The 18166-nt window shown below is 44.7% G+C and overlaps 2 protein-coding genes across 3 annotated transcripts in view; one reads left to right on the forward strand and one right to left on the reverse strand.

The window, feature by feature from the left end:
• The window catches only part of PCCA (propionyl-CoA carboxylase subunit alpha), a 294708-nt gene extending 280573 nt beyond the window's left edge, over positions 1-14135 (forward strand). Inside the window, exons 23-24 of one of the 2 annotated variants that reach the window (XM_054188011.1) lie at positions 10335-10412; positions 13838-14135. In XM_054188011.1, coding sequence (XP_054043986.1) covers positions 10335-10412; positions 13838-13906 — 147 coding nt within the window. In that variant the 3' untranslated portion in view covers positions 13907-14135. The remainder of the gene's footprint in view (positions 1-10334; positions 10413-13837) is intronic. The other variant, XM_054188012.1, reaches the window with a different exon arrangement.
• A 1060-nt stretch (positions 14136-15195) lies between these two features.
• The window catches only part of GGACT (gamma-glutamylamine cyclotransferase), a 30105-nt gene continuing 27134 nt past the window's right edge, over positions 15196-18166 (reverse strand). The window contains exon 2 of the mRNA XM_054188013.1: positions 15196-17756. Coding sequence (XP_054043988.1) covers positions 17266-17739 — 474 coding nt within the window. The 5' untranslated portion in view covers positions 17740-17756 and the 3' untranslated portion in view covers positions 15196-17265. The remainder of the gene's footprint in view (positions 17757-18166) is intronic.

Raw genomic sequence — 18166 nt, forward strand, 5'->3', positions numbered from 1 at the left:
AATACAGCTCTTTTTGTTGCACTGCTTGGGAAAAGTCTCAATTTCTTTAGTGGGCTGGAGAAATGGGAATTTAAGTAGCTCCTGTTCTGCGTTTGCGACTGGGTTTGGCGGCTCAAATTTGCACAGCGTGTGAAAACAAAACAGCACAGCTGAAAAATGGGAGAGGTGTTGTCCATCCTTCCATTCAGGTGTTGCTGCTGCCAGCAATAAAGCTCTCTGGTTATTAGCTGCTCCGAGGTCATTTTCTGCTAACCTGTGGTCTATGCTAAGTAGCATTCGTGCAGCGCAGTCCCCGCTCTCAGAAGGATGCTCTCGGTAGCACGGGGAGCTGGGCTGACGGACCCTTTCTTCAGCTGTAATTTTACAAATGGTGAAGAAACTCCTAGAGAGGGACATCTCGTCTTTGTCTGAGTGGCTGCACTTGCAAACTCATGTTTTATTGCCTGCAGTTCAGCTATACAGGGTATGACGCTGGGTCAGGTAAAGCATATGGCGTTTGCTAGCACCTCTCTTCATGTCCTTAGCCAAATGAGAAGGCGACGCCGATCTCTCTCTGTGTTAGTTTTCCTCACTCGACGTATCATTGTTTTTCCTTGAAGCGCAGTGTTCTCATTTGGCTGCTGTTGCTGAAAAATACTTGGTCTGACAAAGCCCAATAGAAGATGGTGTGAGCATCCTCCACCCAGCTGGTCTGATAAGCAGTTTTCAATTCATTTTTGCCAAAAGAGATTGCCTATGCAAGGAATTCATTTTCTTTTGTCTGTAAGATGATGTATAGATTTTAGTAACACAGTGGGGAAGTGCTGTTTGTCATTTAGAGAGAAGCAGAACTTGTGATGCTGCCAGTTTTTTTAGCTTTTTAGTTACTTTCTACTTTCTTTATTGTCCTTCGTGTGATCAGAAGACTGTAATTAGTTGTGACTCAGTTATTCCTGGAAACACAATGAGGGCACTTAGAAGCAGAAAGCAACATAAACAACAAAACAATTTGAAATCTGGCAGACTGGAAAGAAGGTTGATATTATTTAAGGAGAGAAGATTTAATAAAGTTAGCTTATATTCCTCATGATAGCACAGTCACACAATATAGGAAATAATGATTTTGGTGGGTGAGGGTGTTTGCGTGTTTATTTTGTAAGTAGATTGTTAATGATGAGCGTGCGTTAGGAGGAGATTCTGTGTTGGGAGAGCTACTTTTTGGTTCCCCGTGGTGCCAAGCGCGAGAAGAAACCACTGGGCTTCAAGAGTCCGGGCAAGGGACTGTCTCTGTTTCTGCTGCCATCGATGGCAGCACAAGCCGTCCCTGCCAGCGCACAGCAATATTTTGACGCCAGAGCGTGGAGGTGGCACCACGCGTGGTTTTAATCTCGCCACAAAGACAGCACCGTAAAAAATTACTGAAAGACACGCAAATTCACTGCTTTATTTAGAGGGCGGGAAACGGGCAGGCGCTTGCAAATATTCCTTCTTCGGCTGGAGCTGCTTGGCTCGACTTTGATGCATGTGGGATTCCATGCGCTGAAACCGCAGGAGCAGGGAGAGCCCGAGATCCTAATGGTAGAACAGGTAAAGCAACGTTGTCGTACCCCGTTTAAAGCGAGCTTTAAAGTGCTCCCACAGCTGATTCTGCCTCTGGTTGTCTGAACTGTCCACAGTAACAACAAAAGATTTTTAACTGTCCCGATTGCCTTGTAGCCTTTGCTATATTTTTACCTACAAATTTTTTCTTATTCAGTTTTCTGTCTCTCAGAAACGCGAAGGTGTTTTTCTTTTGGCCGCGTGTTTTTGTTGGTTGTTTTTCTTTTTAAATTAAACCAGGCAGAACAGGTGGCATTACTAAGCCAGGCATTGGTCAATAAGCTAACCCCGGCCCTGGTAGCCCAGATCACTTTAATGATTCCCCCCCCATCCATAAATATGGAAAAGCAAAGCACCTCTGGGTAAAGACCCCAGTGTTACTGAGTCTTCGTAGGAATACAGCCAAAAGAAGAGAGCGGTTAATTATTTTGATCTAAGTTTCTAAACTTCCTCTCCTCTTCCCAGTAATTTAAGATTACCCCAGGTTTTGGAATTTATCACCATACAAACCGCTCTTTAAATGGACTTTTCTCATATAAAAATTTCTTATGGTTTCGAATTGGTGCCGGTGTAGCCTTGGGTATTGGTACCGCACGGGATGATTTTTTTTCTACCAGGATGTCGGCTATTAAACGCATATACTAAGGATTTGAGTAGTTTCAAAACTATGTGTCTCGAAGGCTGCTTTTTTAGTTGCATAACTTACGAAACAGATTTCTGTCAGTGATCCCACGTTTTAAAAACAACCAAGGAAGATGTTTTAAGTTGTATTCCAGTTCTAAACTGCATTCCTCTTCCGGTTCAGTTACGTGCACGTTATTTCAATTTCTCTTGCTGTTCTTTAGAAAAATAGTTGGTGTGTTTTTTTTTGTGTTTTTTTTTTTTTTTTTAAAATCGCTCTCCACAATTTTCCATTTCACAAGCCTAGGAAAGTTCTTGCTATGGGAAAAGATCTGTTTTGCTTGACCTCTACCGCTGCAATGCTCACTACTAAAAACCAAAACAAACCAGCTTCCTCAATTCTCTTTCTCACTACATCGTTCATTCTTGTCAAAGAAAAGGTGGAGTTCTAAAGTTACCTGTTGCCATCAGCCAGTTGTGTGTTGTTTTAAATGATCTGTGCCCTCCAGACCTCAAAATCTAAAAAAAAACCCCTAAAAATAAATTTAAGAAATAATCTCTTTATTATATTTTAATTATACTGGTTGGAATTTATAACAGAGAAATAACAACCAGGAAAAAAACCAGTAAAAATGTATTTGCTTAAGTAACAGTTTCACGTTTTATTTAGACAAATATGGTACCAATAATTTAGTAAGATATTCTTAAATTCCAGTAAGATTTTTTTTTTAATGTGTGAATATTTTTTTAATTTTCGTGTGTTTCCTTTTTCTTTCCCTTTGCCTCCTTTCCATCCTCCTGTTCTTCAGTGCTCCCAGAGCAAATATTAACTGCATTTTTCTGTGAGATGGAGTTTGCAAACTTGACCAAATGTGGCCACAAACCTCATGTAATTTTTATGATTCTGTGTATTAAATAATTTTTTGGGGGTGTTTTTTTTGTGGGGGGAAAAGCCCTATTGGTAAAGAGGAAATGAAACCATTTTCACAGTTGTGAAATGTCAAGAGTAAAAGCATTCAAATATTTCACCATTCATATAACATGAGGCTTCAAGTAGTAATTGTGGTTACGTTAAAAAAAACTTAACTATAGCAATTACTCGTAACATATTTGTGTAATTTTTATATCTCTGAGGAGATTTTTCTTTGATATTTTTATGCAATTGCACAGTCTTAGATTTGTGTTTGAGTGTGGTGTAATTGAGAATGACTGTTCTGACGAGGAGGTACAAATAGACAATATTATTAGAGTTTCCGCCTAGGGGAAAAATACTACCATCCTTTGAAAAGAAAGAATAGATTTTTAAAATTTTTTTTAATTGATCTGCTTTGCCGTTTGGAACGATAAGCAACTTTTTGGCCGTTACTGAAAAAGTTGATAGATAAAGAGTAGTGCGATGGAGACTTAAGTTTTGCCTTGGGCACGAGAACGGCCGCAGAAGTGCTCTGCCCAGAAGTATCACTTCCCCAGCACGCTGGGATCTGGGAAGCGGCCGGGGAAGTGTGTTTTGGATAAGTGGGAGTGCAATGACCAATGCTGATTGCTGTCAGGGGGACATCGCTGACCTTTGGTTCGTCAGAGGTCACAAAATTTGAGATGCGTGATCTTTGTTAAAGGAGTGTGGCAAAAAAAGTTTAATAATGATTTGTCAAGGACTATTAATTGCCCCTAATTCTATTTGCAGCTCTGTAGGTCCCATTTCAAAGTTAATTTGGAAAGAAGGGAAAACCTGCACTAATTATTTTACATGGTAATGGACAATGTCAAGGAATTTCAATTACTGCTCATCCAATTCCTCTTGATTTGTTTTCTTGTTGGGCGCTTGCTGCCAGATTGCCAATAAGTCAGATAGGAAAAAAAATCCGGGAAGGGAATGATACTAGCATGGACTAAGTTTAAACAACAAATAAACAAACAAAACTCTTGGTGTCTTCCTAAGGGTTTTAGATAGCACATGCATGCTTAATTCACTGTTCAGTGGTTTTGCACAACCGTAAACAAGATGAATGTTTGTAATTATTTAGCAGAAGCCTACAAGAGGGGGTAACTGGATTTCATATGGCACCGTCTTGCATTGTCCCTTCTTACTTACAAGGGTCAACAGGGACACAAGTCTCGGCATAGTGGAAATTGCAAGGGATATTTACTCGTGTCCCCAAAGCTGAGAAAGGAGATATCAGTAAAATCCAATTCTCTCTTCACTTTTAACCAAATCTAAGATTGCTTTTGCTTACGGCTGTCATTGTGGGGTTTCCCCCCCCCTTCAGATCCAAGAGCCTTAAAAATGTTACGCATCGGAGCACCTGTGTTCTAAATATAATGGTCTTAAAAATGTAATTGAGGGATTTTCACTTTTGTAGGCAAATCAGCAGGGTTGATATTGATCCATCTTTTTAGGGAGCCACAGTGCACCAGAAGGTGATACTGTAGAGGGCCCCGTAAACCCTCGGAGCCTTCTGTCTAATTTGGCAGAAAAACACAGAATGTCGGACAACAAAAGAACGATCCGATTCCGTAAGAAATCTTCATCCCTCCCACCACCTTTTCACGAGATTAAAAAAAAAAAAAAAAAAAGACAAAACAAAAAAGACTTAATTTTTTCAGCTGCACACAATGATTTGGTGCTCACTCTTGCATTGAAACAGTTGCTGTCAGAACAGGCAGGAAACAGTTTTCTTTTAATTGCTGAAATCATTCGGAAGTGCTTCATGCACGGCTTCTATACAGCAGATGCTGTGCATTAATTGGCCTGTGTAGGGCTGACCCAGGGTTCCTTGCAGCGGGCCCAATTTTAGGCAGAGGGTTTAAATAGCTTATTTCTTATTTTGTATAACCTGGTGTACATTACGAGCGCGCTCGCACGTAGGGTATTTCATGGTCTGCAGTTTCTAATGTCATGTGGGTTTCAAAACCTGTGTTTCTCTGGTAATGTACTAGCAGCAGGTAAGCTCTAAATACCATCCATCAGGAGCTAATTTTTTATCCAGATACTCCAATGACTGATGAACCTGTCTTTTGTATGAATGTTCAGCACAGGAGAAAGCCATATGCCCCTGGCACTGGTTCCTATGCATTCTTTACAGTAGCGAGGAGATTGAGAAAAAAAACAAACCCTTACATTTACACGTCTTTCATTTATTTAGCAGTTAGCACTTTCTAAAATAGCTCTTTTTTTTTTTTTAACAGCAAAAGGAGATTTAGGTCTCTTAAAGCAATCTGACTACCACTCCTCATTTTCTTTATCAAGAATATTACTGCACACCCTTAATAGGGAACCTTGTTTTGCTACTCCCCGTCTGTTCAAAACAGACCTTAGCCCATTAGAAGGTCCTCCCTTGTGTGGGAAGACCACAGCTGTTACTGTAAATCTCATCCAGTAACTGTATCACCCCCATTTTGTGGCTCTGAAGGATGAAATTGAGAAATGGAATACTGTGCAGTCATCCTTTACATCTCCAATTTTAGGCCTTTGCACATCATTTTCATGCTTTTATTCCAAATCAAACAACATTAGTGAGCAACACCACCCTGTGCTAAATGTGGAGTGTCTAAGGCAGCACCCACGATCTTTGTTTTTGGAGGATTTAGGATTTTGGAGGGAAGTTGGGGTTTTGTTGGTGGTAGATTTTTTTATTTTATTTTTTTTTTATTCCCTCTTTTACCTCCCCCTGCCCCCAGATCTTTCCGAATGCTCAGAATTTGTCGGAAGCAGAAGTCCAGACGGTAGCGAGGTGCCTAAGATGGAGGAGGCTCTGTTGTGCCTCCACAGAGGAAGCGAGAGCTCGGCACGGTTAACAAACACAACTTTAAAAAGGTTTCTGTTTCTTTAAATCCTTCTGAATAAAGTGGATCTAACTTCTTATGAGGGATATTGGGGGCTTTAATCAGAAATAAGAAGTGGTTTAAATCATTAGCACAACAAAGCAAACTATAAGCTTGAAGATAAAAGTCTCAGGGGAAAGAGTCCTCTGAAAATAAATGGGACTTGATAGATTTCCATATCATTTATAACTTCCCTTAATTACACTTGGAAGACTTGCCAGTAAAACTGGAAAATTGGCAGCCTATATCCATTATAGTAATTTTGCCGACCATGGCAAGCAGCTGGCTTTACTGGATTTTATTTCCCATCACTCACAATTAATCATCAGCTGGAGATGTCTGAAACTCCTCAAAACGTAGCAATACTGTGTGACATTCAGGCCTCCTTAAAATGCTAAAATCTGCTGAGTAAATGGGCCGAGTTCCCCTTCCAGCGAACTCATTTGGGTGCGAGGCAGGCTGCCGGTTAATGAGTGCCACTTTGATAATCGGATGCGAATGTGAACCCTGACCTCGTGTCAAAGGAGAGGACGCAGCAAGCTGGATAAAAGATAGGGGGATTCAGAGCTGCAAACTTTACACCAATTAGACAGGGAGCAGGGAAATACATCAGCGCCCATTGGGTTTATCAGAAAGACTTGGCGGGGCTTGTGACCATTTTGTAAGCCTAACACTGAAGACGTCCTGTCACAATCATTAAGTCTTTATCAGATGATGCACAAAAAGTCTGAGGAAAGTCTACCGTGTCCCCAGAGATCCCGGCGGTGGCAGTGCCCTGGGGTGCGCGCTGGCTTTCCGCGTCTCCCGGTTTTAAAAGGACCTCTCTGTAAGTGCGGTTAGTCCTTATGGTCCTCCGGTAGGTGCAGCGACAACAAACAGCTCGGGGTTGCTGCTTCTCAGGTTGGGCTCCCGCCCCGCGTGTGGCGAGTCGCTTGGTCGGGAGGTGGCCGGAGACAGTTGCCCGTCCTGCGCGTAACCTCTCGGCCAGGGGAGATAACAACCACCCTGCTGTCCCCAGGTTGCTCAAACAGTGCGATTGACTGTTCCCAGATTCACATCAGGATTGTTAGCAACATCGAGATGCTAAGTATCCTCATCTTCGATGATTTTTTTTTTTTTTTTTTTTTTTTTTAGTTCTTTTTTTCCTTACCCCCCCCCCCCCTTTTCCTTTTCACTCTGGAGAACAAAACTGAACAGCTACTTTGAACTGCACCACGCAGAAATAAACTACTAAAATACAGACTGCAGGTCTTAGCAGTTCATCACTCATTTATTTTGATATTCCAAGCAATGTAAAGGTAGTTTTATCCGTAGCGTGACTCTGTGGGAAAGATACCTGAGTTTAATTTCTTTTAAGAAAAGGAGCCCTTTCATTTTACTCTGTTCCAATCGATGAGATTTTTTTTGTTTGTTTGATTTTATTTGCCTGTTTTGACAGATTTGGGTCATCACTGAGACCTCTCTAAATTGGGATGTAAAGATGGTGGGTTACATTGGTTCGCCATCCACTGAAAGAAAGAATTACACGATGAAAATGCAACGGTAAAAATGTTCCAGATAAATCCTTAAATAAGTTAGAAAGCAAGAACTTGTGCACATCGCTGCGGTTTTCATTCATTTGCAGGCTAAGTAACAGGCAAAAGGATATGTGCAATTATGGAATGAAAGAAATTGGACAAAGCCCAAAAGACTGAAAAAGAGAGGAGAGATACAAGTGCCTAATTTTAGGATTTGTCGCTTTGCAACACAATGACTGGAGCTGTAAAGGTTTAACATAAGAACAGTAATTAAACTTCTGTGCTTCAGTCACACTTTCACCGAGGTAATTTTCAACAAATTGCACATCATCAGAAGTACTGACACAGCATTTTCACACGTGGTACCTGCTGGAAGTGCCTCCTTCCTTCCAAATTAGTAAGGCTAGATGTTAACTGGGTATTTTGTGGGTTGGGGCGGGGGGGTTATTTCCTTCCTTTGTCATCAACCCAGCAGGTATTATAGAACACACAAAAACTTTATTTTTGAGAAAGGGGAGAAACTGAGGAGAAATTCAGATTCGTGGACATGTCCATCCCACAGACACTAATACTTCCTGGCATTTTAGCGCAGTACTTAACGTCTACGGAGGCAATTCTGTACTTTTCCAGTAGATGTATTTCCAGAACTCTGTTTAGATAATGGCTAACTGCTTCATTTGCATGCCATCCACCTGATGAAGCCACGTTACAGTTGAATTGCACTGAGCCTTAAGGGAAGAGTTTCTTGTGCCCTTGAAATTAGGCCCCTCAATTCAGATCTGCACTCCTTAGCATCTCCATCCTCAGCAGCCTTCAGAGGCCCGTGTTCTTGGGGCTCTGATAGCCGAGTTTAACCAGGGGGTGGCACATCGGTTTCTGAAATACGCTATTAAAAAAAAAATAATCTCACAACGAAACATTCCTGCTTTTTTTTTATTTTTATTTTTTTAAGAAGTAGATATTCATAGCTTCCTCTTAACCTCAGAAATGTCTGGAAAGTTCAGAGCAGATGGAAGAAGAGCCAAGCAGTGAGATAGGGAGAAGAAGTAAAGGAGCAAGGAAGGAAAGAAGGAGCTGCTGGGACAAGGCTGCAGGCAGAGCAGCAGGTGTGGAAGGAAGGAGACAAAAGATGGGGAAAGGGGAGAGAGGGGAAATAACTGGGGAGAAAGAACAAGTCTTTGGTACTATTCACCGAATTTGACACTGCTAATGACTTAAGTGCTGGCCTGAAGCTCAGGATGGAATTTCTGCAGGTGAAGTGTTGGGTGTTAGTTATTCCCTGTGTCTGGTCAGTACACCGTGCTCCCATAGCAAAAGCTTTCCTTATTTACCCCAAAAAGCCCATCTTACTGCTGTTGGCAGTCTGTTGAAGAAAGGGTGCGTAAACTCCTTTTAACATAACGTCTTTTCTCCTGTCTTGCTCCGAATCCAGAGCTCAGACATCCATGCTTTTCAGTCATTGCTATTGCACACTTTAGAAAAAAAGCTTTATTTTAATTTTCAGCATGTGCTTCATGCAACGTGCACTTGATCTCTGACTTCACACCGGCCTGTTGGATAGTATATTCCTCCCAAGTGGTGCACGCTTCTCCTTAAATATGTATTGTTCATTTTACATATGGTTAGAGGAATATATCTATGTGTACATATGTATGTATATAAACTTTGAGGGCGCATATAACAACGCATGAACCAGATCTCTGCACGCCTCAGTGTACCCTCTTTAATGGACCTTTGACATCAGGGCGAAAGCATCCCAAACTTGCTGGGATACGGGCGAATGGCAGACTGCGTCTGCAGAAGGGCCTAATGAAAAGACTTGCAGTGGGCGCGCGGAGCCGGGCATCCCCGAGGGGCGTCCCTCCACGGCTCCTAAATACTGGCACGTGGGGCCCAGCGCCCTTCCCTCTCCGGCATCAACCGTCTTTGCGGGATGACTGCCTCATCGCTGGGCTGCACCAGGGATAAATTCTGAATCCCGTGTTTTTCCCCTGATGTATGAGCAGCCGCCCCTGACCACCGTAAAGCCTTAAGCTGCTGATTCCTCTGCGCAGGGTGTCCAAGGCGTTGGAAGGAGGATCTGACCGGGAGGCACGGGGAGCCCAGCAGAGGAAACTTGGAACGTTTCCCTGTAAGAGCTATGGGCTGTGGGGAAAACGATGGGTTTGCCTCCGCGATGCCTCCCTCGTGGATGAGGGGTGGTGGTTCCATGCCGGCGTGCTGCCTTCCGTCAGTCGGAGACCATCAGCCGCCATCGGGATGCTGCCGTGTGCGGCGGTGTGACTTTCCCCTCAGCATCAGCCCGTTGGGTATTGCCGGAGCTTCCAGCCCGGCCCCCCCAGGATGCGTGCCAAGAAACTTTTGATTTCTGAATCAGGAAGTAGTATCTGCAGGACCTGCCCCAGGGAAGCAAAGCAAAGGCTCCCTGGCCAAAACCGCACAGGTTAAATTTTGCTCTGGATTTAATGTCAAACCATGATGGATGTGAAATGCGAACTGTAGAAGCCGGAGCTGAATGGATGGGATGGGGGAAGAGAGGAGCCTTTCAGGTTTGTCTGGGGTGATGGTTTTAAGTAGGTGATTCCTTTTTCCCTATATTGCTGCTAGTCTGTCCGAGGCAACGTTGATTTGTGATTGTGGTTTGTGTCGCAACTGTGAGGCTGGCTGACTTGACTTGTGCCGTGGAAGTCTTTTTAGCGTTTAATGAAATAATCCCTTTATTTTCTAGAGGAATCATACACACTTAGAGCATTTCAAATCCTCTCTTCTCATTTTGCACTGCTTTAATTTTACCAGGTTTCAGAAGGTCAAGAGATTTGTGTAATTGAAGCAATGAAAATGCAGAACAGTATGATTGCTGCTAAAACAGGCAAGGTAAGCTACCTTGGGTCACGTAAAACCATATGCAACGTGTCAAATAGGATAGAATTTAAAAAGGAAAAAAGGAGGCTTCTGGTTGTTAAGGAATTAAGTCTAATTGTTGTAAGTCTTTCGAAGTGAGGTGTCTTTAATTTTTAACATTTGCATCTGCTGTGAATGCTGTTAAGTAGTTCCGAGCCCTAGATAGCACAGCAGGAAATAGTTTTACTGGCTTCAGAAATTCATATAACTCTTTTTCTCCTAAATGATTTGTTTTCTATGATGTTACAATGCCAAGTTGAATTGAAAGGTGTTGCAGACCATTTCTCCAAATTCCGTCTTTCAACTGGAATTGAAACTGAAGAAGAGAGATCTCTTTGCCAGTTAATTCATTAATGGCAAACAATTTGACATTAAAAAAAACCCCAAACACTCAGAACCAAGGCATAGAAAGTGCTTTTACGGGAAGATGAGAAAAACAATGTTTTTATTATTGTGACTGTTAAACACGAAGCCTAGACCTACAAATGCGTTAAGCTTTGCAAGGCTCTGCGTTGCGGTATCTCGCTTCTAAGGGGGGGTCAGCGTTGCAGCCCCCGAGCCGGGAGTCTCCTCGTCCTGCAGCGCAGGATGTACCAAAGCCGGCGCTCTGGGGCAGGGAACTGGTGAAGCTCACAGGACAAGGGCGTGCCTTAAACCCCATCTGGTCAGGGGACTGTCAGCCCCTAAATCGGGGTCGCAGAGCATCCCTGTGCCAGTTTATAATTCACAGCCTAAAACCATCATCTACACACTGGCCCCTGGTCCGTCCTTTTTGAAGGGAGAGCAGAGTCACTCTTGAGGGGTCAGAATCCTTGCCAAAGGTCTGGATTATATATTTTTGTATTTCCTAGCATGTCCAACCCCTTTTCCGCCTGGGGACAGGCCCCTGAAGCGCTGCCATTTTGTTATTAAAACCAGCAAACCCAACCCCAGTGCAGGGTGGCTGGTCCCGGGAGGAGGCAGCACGGAGCCCGGCTCCGCGGGGCAGGGACGAGGTCGGTCACTGGCGGGATTGGCTGGGGACTCCACATGGGTCTCCGCGCCAAGGACTGTTTGTGTGTTTACAAGAAAGGCTTTTTTGGCACAGCACGAAAATCCTCACCGAGGCTGGGACGCAGGGCTCGCCGCTCCCAGCACATCCAGGGCAAAACTGGGTCTCGAGGAAACAAATTGCAGAGAGAGGGAGAACCCACCTTCCCCTGTCACTCTAACGTTGCCACGTTGTTATTTTATTTCATGCATTAATTCCTATATAATTTATTTTCTCACTTGGTTAATATTTCCCAGCATTTAGTTTTTCATCTTTGCTTCTTTTGTTTAACCCCTTACTGCTGCTCTTTGCATCCACTGTTTTTAACCAGTGAGTGTTTGCAATCAAAATGCCATTCCCTCATCTACCCACCCCCTTTTATTTTTGACTTTAACCTTCCCTTTCCCACCAAGGTGTCCTGCAACCCGTGGGCCTGTTCCTTAAAATCCTGCTGGTACTTCTCCCACTTGCTCTTGTACAGAAGCCACGTAAAACGCACGTTTGGCTTATTAGTCCTTCCAAGTGGGATTTGAATGTCACACCTTGCAATGTCCCCTTGGCCATCTCCACTTTAATAATAAGCACGTTATTTGGTTCTTGAGAATTTTGAGCATTTTAAAAAGCAAAAAAGTTTTGGGGCTGTGCAGAAATGAAGCTGCTAAACAGCATTCGCCCCGTTCTGCAGCGCAAAGACATGGCTCTGAGCGCTAAAACAACTTGGCCCCTCCACAGGAGCGGGATGTTTGGCGCTGGCTCTCAGTTTGTGTTTTGATGCTTTGAAACCGTGTCTTGAAACTCGGTTCATTTGTCTTCAGCGGGAAGACGTTCCCATTTTCACTCCCGGCTGAATTCCTTTTCTGCATCAAACCCCATCTTCCTGTTTGTCATCGTGAGAAAAGCGGCTTGTTTTTATCTACTCTGAGTTTACTCCAGCTGCAGGTGGCTTAAAAATGGGGGAAAGATGGAGAGGAACTGGCCTCCCCTCTCCTGTGGGGCAGCTGTGGGTCAGGACGAGGAGCTGGCCCCGCCGCGTGTCAAAAATCACAGCGGGGGGGGGAGGTTGAAACACCAGTGAGCTACAGTGTTTGCTGAACCTTGGCTTTGCAGAAAAAGAAAAGAAAGAATATTTTTCACCCTGCTTTCGTCTCTTAGAAGATCGAGACTCAGGAATCGGGTAGGCTGCCTAGCCATGGATTTAGAAATTAAGGCCCTTTTTTGGTACATCCCATGGTGTCTTTGCCCGTGTACAGGGTTGGGCTTCATTCCCGGGGCAACACAGTGAATGTGCCGCAGAGCCAGACGCGCGCTCACAGCTCGCCTGGCTTTAGACTAGCAAACTCGGATGTGGGCAACAGCGTGGCCGTAGCAGCCTGGTATTTCGGGTACGGTGCAGGTGTCCTTTAGGAGCCCAAGGTAACGTTGGGATGACTAACCTGAGCCAACAAGGTTTTTGACCAAGGATTTGGCGTGTGGGTGTGAGCTCTGAATTAATATTACAAGCAAACTCTCATACGCAGCTTCACGTATTTTCTGGGCTCCATGTGCTGAAAGGGAACTCAGACATGTTATAGCCTTTTACAGAGGAAATAAGGGACCGGTATAAGATGTTTGTGTTTTAAAATTCAGGATTCTTCACAAGTAGATAATTCCTCTACAGATATAGTTACATTTATTTGACAGTGGTAGCCCTTTGCCAAGTTCAGTGACGTTAAAGGACCCAAATTCAGATTTGAATCAATCAATCTCAGCTGCCTGGGCATTGGGGGAAACCCACTTCACGGCTACAGTCCCAAAAATTCAGCTATACTTAAAATCTGTAGTGCAAGAAAACTGGAATATTTCATGGAAACATCCAAGCGTGAGTGTTGAAGAGTCAGCCTGCCGTCTAAAAGATATAAAAATTTAGTAGTAAATGAACAGCAGTGCAAGAAAAGTGGAAGAAAGGTGCTTTTTAATTTTTAGAAGTGCCATCTTGATCTGACGTTCAGCTCTTCAAAGCACCTAAAGAATAAGAAACCCAGCAAGTGGCAGGTGCCTAAATACCTTGATGGAGTTGGGTGCGATTTGGCCAAGCGCTGGAGCAGGCTGCCCACAGGGTGTGCAGTCTCCGTCCTCCTCCACAGCTACTCACAACACAGCGGGACTCTGAGCGCTGGAGGTCGAGCCGGCAACCTCTTGAGGCCCTTCCAACATAGATGCGTCTCTGATCCCCGGGGTGGTCGTAAATGTTTTATAGTGGCCATTTACCCCGTGGCATGCAGATGTGAAACTATTTAAGCAACGTCAACCAAGCCATTTATTTACCCATTTATTTAAATTTCTTTGCTGTTGAGGAAGATTTGGAATTATTTCTGTTTCTGCACTGTAGGTGAAAGCTGTGCACTGCAAAGCTGGCGATACCGTTGGAGAAGGAGATCTGCTGGTGGAACTGGAATGAAAGGTTGCCTCCACACTGTTGAATTAGCTCAGCCTTTATTATTTCCAACCCATGAAGTAACATTAAGGCAATTCAACATAGAAGATGGACAGTCCTATGTTCAAGATTTTATACGGTCATATTTATTGTATCAGCGGTTAAGACAGCAAACACAGATGTTAAACCTTGGCAACAGATCCCAGATTTTTACTTCCAGAAATACTTGTACATAACCTTTGTAATTCTTTGATTTTTCAGGATCAAATAAAATCAATAAAATACCATTTCTGCTTTAAAACAGGAAAAGCCTCTTTTTTTAAAAAAGAAAACAAAAGCCCAAATCCGATTCATCTTCTCCATGGTAATATCGCGGGGTTGAGGCCCCAGCCAAGTTATACAGAATGGTTGGTAAGAGTGAAAAATTAACCACTGAGTGATGAACCCAGCAGTTTTCCTATGCTCTGTGTAAGCACAGAGTACTTACAAGTACAGCTGATGGCTTAAATTCTGATCAGATTTATTGTAATATTTTGAAGCCTTTGTGTAGACTAGAGGTAAATTACAGGCTAGAGGGGTTTTTCTTTCGCTAGTGCAGACTTTCCCCACGTATTTTCATTTACTGTGGTAAGGGAATTTGTTTTCTTTTATTCAGACTCCATACTCAAATTTCCTCCCCTTTATCTTCTTTGAATGGATTACTGGGTTCAAGTCCTTGCAGGAGGAGCTGGCACTGCCCTTGAAGCCCCTTAGCCATCCCAAGGGATTGCTAGAGGCACTTGCTGTCCCTCAGGCCAAGCCTCCTCCCGAATTCCTACAGGAAAGGGAGACCCAAGTGTCCGATGATCTTTTGTTGTGCAAAAGCTCTTACTAAAGCTTGTGTGAAGAACTAGGACTGTTCGTAATACGTAATTACATCCTGCTGGAAGAGCTGCGCATCCAGCGTGGGAAACCAGAGAGTGCCTGGAGAGGAGGAAGACTGAAGAGACTTGAGCAGCAGGGAGACGGACGGTGACTTGGTCAGGACGGGTAAGAGGGTGTATTTTTTTTCCCCACTCCTCACTCAGGAACTCAACGCCACAGATACCGGAAGTTTACTGGGTTCAGAATGTTAGTGTGTGGTTAACAGAGGCGCCCTCTTCCGTTAATTGATCGAGCTCATTAAGTCAGCAGCTGCAGCTCACTGGGCACAGTGGTACCTCTGCAGTCCCTGCGCGCTGTCACCATCATCTCTGTCCCTACGCTCCTGCCGAGGCCTGCGCTGCTGCCCACGGCTGGGCCAGGACACCGCCTCCTCCTGCCTCTGATCTCACCTCCTACAGCTGGCTTTTTCTACGTCCCTCTCCGTCACCCTTCCCGCTGCGGCTGTGCCTCCGCCACTGCCCCAGGAAGGAGGGGGCCCGCTCTCATTTTCTTGCCGAGGATGTACAGAGTCGTGCCACTTCCCAGAAAAACCCCTCTGGCCAGAGGCGCCCGCGCCCTTTACAGGAAGGTGAAGGACAAAAGCAGTCTGTGACAGGGCTGGTGACTCACGGCCAGCCAGAAACGTTCACCATTCTGCTCGAAACTTCTGATTGAAGGGGCATTTTTCATGTTATTGAGACACCGCCAACTACATCAACATGGCCAAGGGGGAATAATGTAGTACGGGGGCTCTGCTTTGTTAATTAGTTTACAAAACCCTTCGAGATGAGTAAGGAGAGTGTTTGGGCAGGACCTGCCCTCCAGGAAAATGAATTCTGTTAGAGTTGGAGAAGCTGGGGCAGACGCCCTGCAGATCTTCCTACAAACCTCCTTAATGCCATCTTGCCCCTTCCAAAAGGAGCACAGTTCGGCTTCTGCAGGTTACTCTGAACTAGAAGAAAAAAAAAAAGGTAGGCTAAAGAGACAAGACATGACTATTCTACTTTAAAATTACTTAATTAGCCTGCTGTAGCAACGCAAGCTTTCTGTCTGTGTTTCTAAGTGAGCTGCAGCAGTCTCTGATGAAGTTGCGGCTGATTCCTTACCCTGGATCCCCGGGCTGATTCCCTACCCCAGCTCTCCCCCGGCCGTCACAGGGCTACTGGCAGTGAAGCAAAAGTACGTTCTTCTTAATGGCATCCTTAGGACATTTAATTGTACTTTGGCTCACCGCGTGGCACACATTCCCTGCTCGCATCCCTTTGGCAGCTTTGTATACTGTACAGTCTATACGTACCAAACACTGCCGCTGAAGGAAAATATAAGGCACAGTAGCATAACAACAGAAAGCCACGATTTTCCCAGATTGTACAGAAACCAGCACAGTTGGTTGGGTCAGGGGGACAACTGTCGTCTTCCCATCCTTTCTTTTTCCCAGTTTACATGGTGCAATAATCACAATACAGGTCCTTTGGGTATTTTTTTATAATGTATATAAAAATCTCCCCCCCATAGGATACCCAGTTTGCCTGCGGTTGCAAGTTCTGCATTAAAAGTGCTCGGCTAAAAGTCACCTTGACAGTAAGCGCTCACAGCAGCTGCGTGTGCTGGAGGGTGGTGGGCAGCTGGGATCAGGTTTGCTTTTCCTGGTCCCCAACGTCCCCCCATATCCCACAGTCACCCAGTGAACTGAAGTGGTCCCTAAAGTGCTTGGAATGTTAAATTAAAAATACGATTTTAAATGTCATTCTCATATACTCTTTTAATATTTCTTCACAGTACCTTATAAAACTAAACACGTTTTTAAAAATACTCTTTTCCAGTTCAGGAAAACACTGCAACAGAGTAAGAATAGTCTTTAAATTTTCTCTATTTCTCCAGCAATGTAATATTTGTCTTGAAGCGCGCAGTATCTATATGGTCATCTCTCCCTGTTCCCATTCAGTAACCTACTAAACACCATTACAAGTCAGTATTAAATGCCAGTTGTGCTTTACTTTGTTTGCAGGCATGCTTTTTTTTTTTAAGATCACTTTCAGCTATTAGTGCAATAGTACCATCGTTATGCCACCCACCTTGCAGAGCTACCCCAGAAAATTTGTCAATTCAGGTAAAAAGAAAATTAGCTCCTTCCTCTGCCTTTCCCTGACCTTCAGTCATACGCTGGGGCAAAGTGGTGGTGGGGGGGGAAGGGAGAAAATAATTAGACCCCAAAACTGTGCAGATAACACTTATGCCTCATGCAAACCCAGTTACTCGGGGCAGGTTAGCGGGGGCGAGGAGGACGGAGATTAGCCGGGGAAATGAGTCCCCATCTCTGGGCCTACAAGATTTCAACGCTAGCGCCAAGGCTCCCGGGTTGGGAAGGTTACAAGAGATCCCGTGTTCTAATAGAAAGGTGTTACAGCTTTCCTGGAAAGGTTACCGATCGGCACGTGCTTAGTACTACGTCTTCAGCCAGGCTGCGTTACCTCCCGTTCCTAATCCCGGCTTTCGCGTAGGACGTAGGAGAGGCCGTGTTTCCCCGAGGAGTCGTAACTGTCATGGTAGGGGAGGCCGACCCACTCGGGCGGGTACGTCGTCGTGCTGTAGACGAAGCACTCCACGACGCCCTCGGCGGCTGCCCGCCCCTCGCCCGCGCCGCCCTTCCCTTCCCACTCCACCACCTCGATGCTCATCAGGGTACGCTGGTACATCTCGGGGCAGCCTTCAAACTCATCCAGGAACTGCAGCATCTGGTCGTCAACGGAGTAAATCTCCCCAGCGACGTGGTGTCCTGTTCCCGGGATGTTCAGCATGTAAGGAATGTTGTATTTTCCTGCGATCACCAGCGGGTACTTCTCCACCGTGCGGCCTCTTCCCTGGAATTTCGCTAGCCCCTTGGCCGTGTTGATCATGTGCTTGTAGTTGGGCTGGCCCTTCTTCAGTGTCCCGTAAACAAAGACACGAGCCATCGTACCTGCAAAAGCAGCTGAAAGACAGAGGCGTACGTTACCCACGTGGCTGCTTTGGCCAACACGCTGGAGAACCACAGCCACGCCAAGGCGCCTTGTACACGCAAGGGTCTTCAGGCGGGTGCAAAAGTGGTCTCGCAGTCCTACACCTCGTTTAAATGTCGTACTACATTCAAATATCTATCTCTTTAAACTTTTCAGTCAAAAGCTGTAACAGTGAAAAACAGACGCCAGGAGAAAGCCACCCTTGTAGTTCTTTGATGTAATCAAATGACATCCCACGGGTTCTCTACGGAATCCACACACCAGCCAACGCATCCCTGAGCCTCAGGAAAAGGGCTGAGCCTTTCTTCATTTATTTTTTTTTTTTCTCTCATCATTATGGGAGCCATCCCAGTGATGAAACAGGCTCCACTTAGCACATCCT

The sequence above is a fragment of the Rissa tridactyla genome, chromosome 1 (genome assembly GCF_028500815.1).
Source record: "Rissa tridactyla isolate bRisTri1 chromosome 1, bRisTri1.patW.cur.20221130, whole genome shotgun sequence".
NCBI classification, from domain to species: domain Eukaryota; kingdom Metazoa; phylum Chordata; class Aves; order Charadriiformes; family Laridae; genus Rissa; species Rissa tridactyla.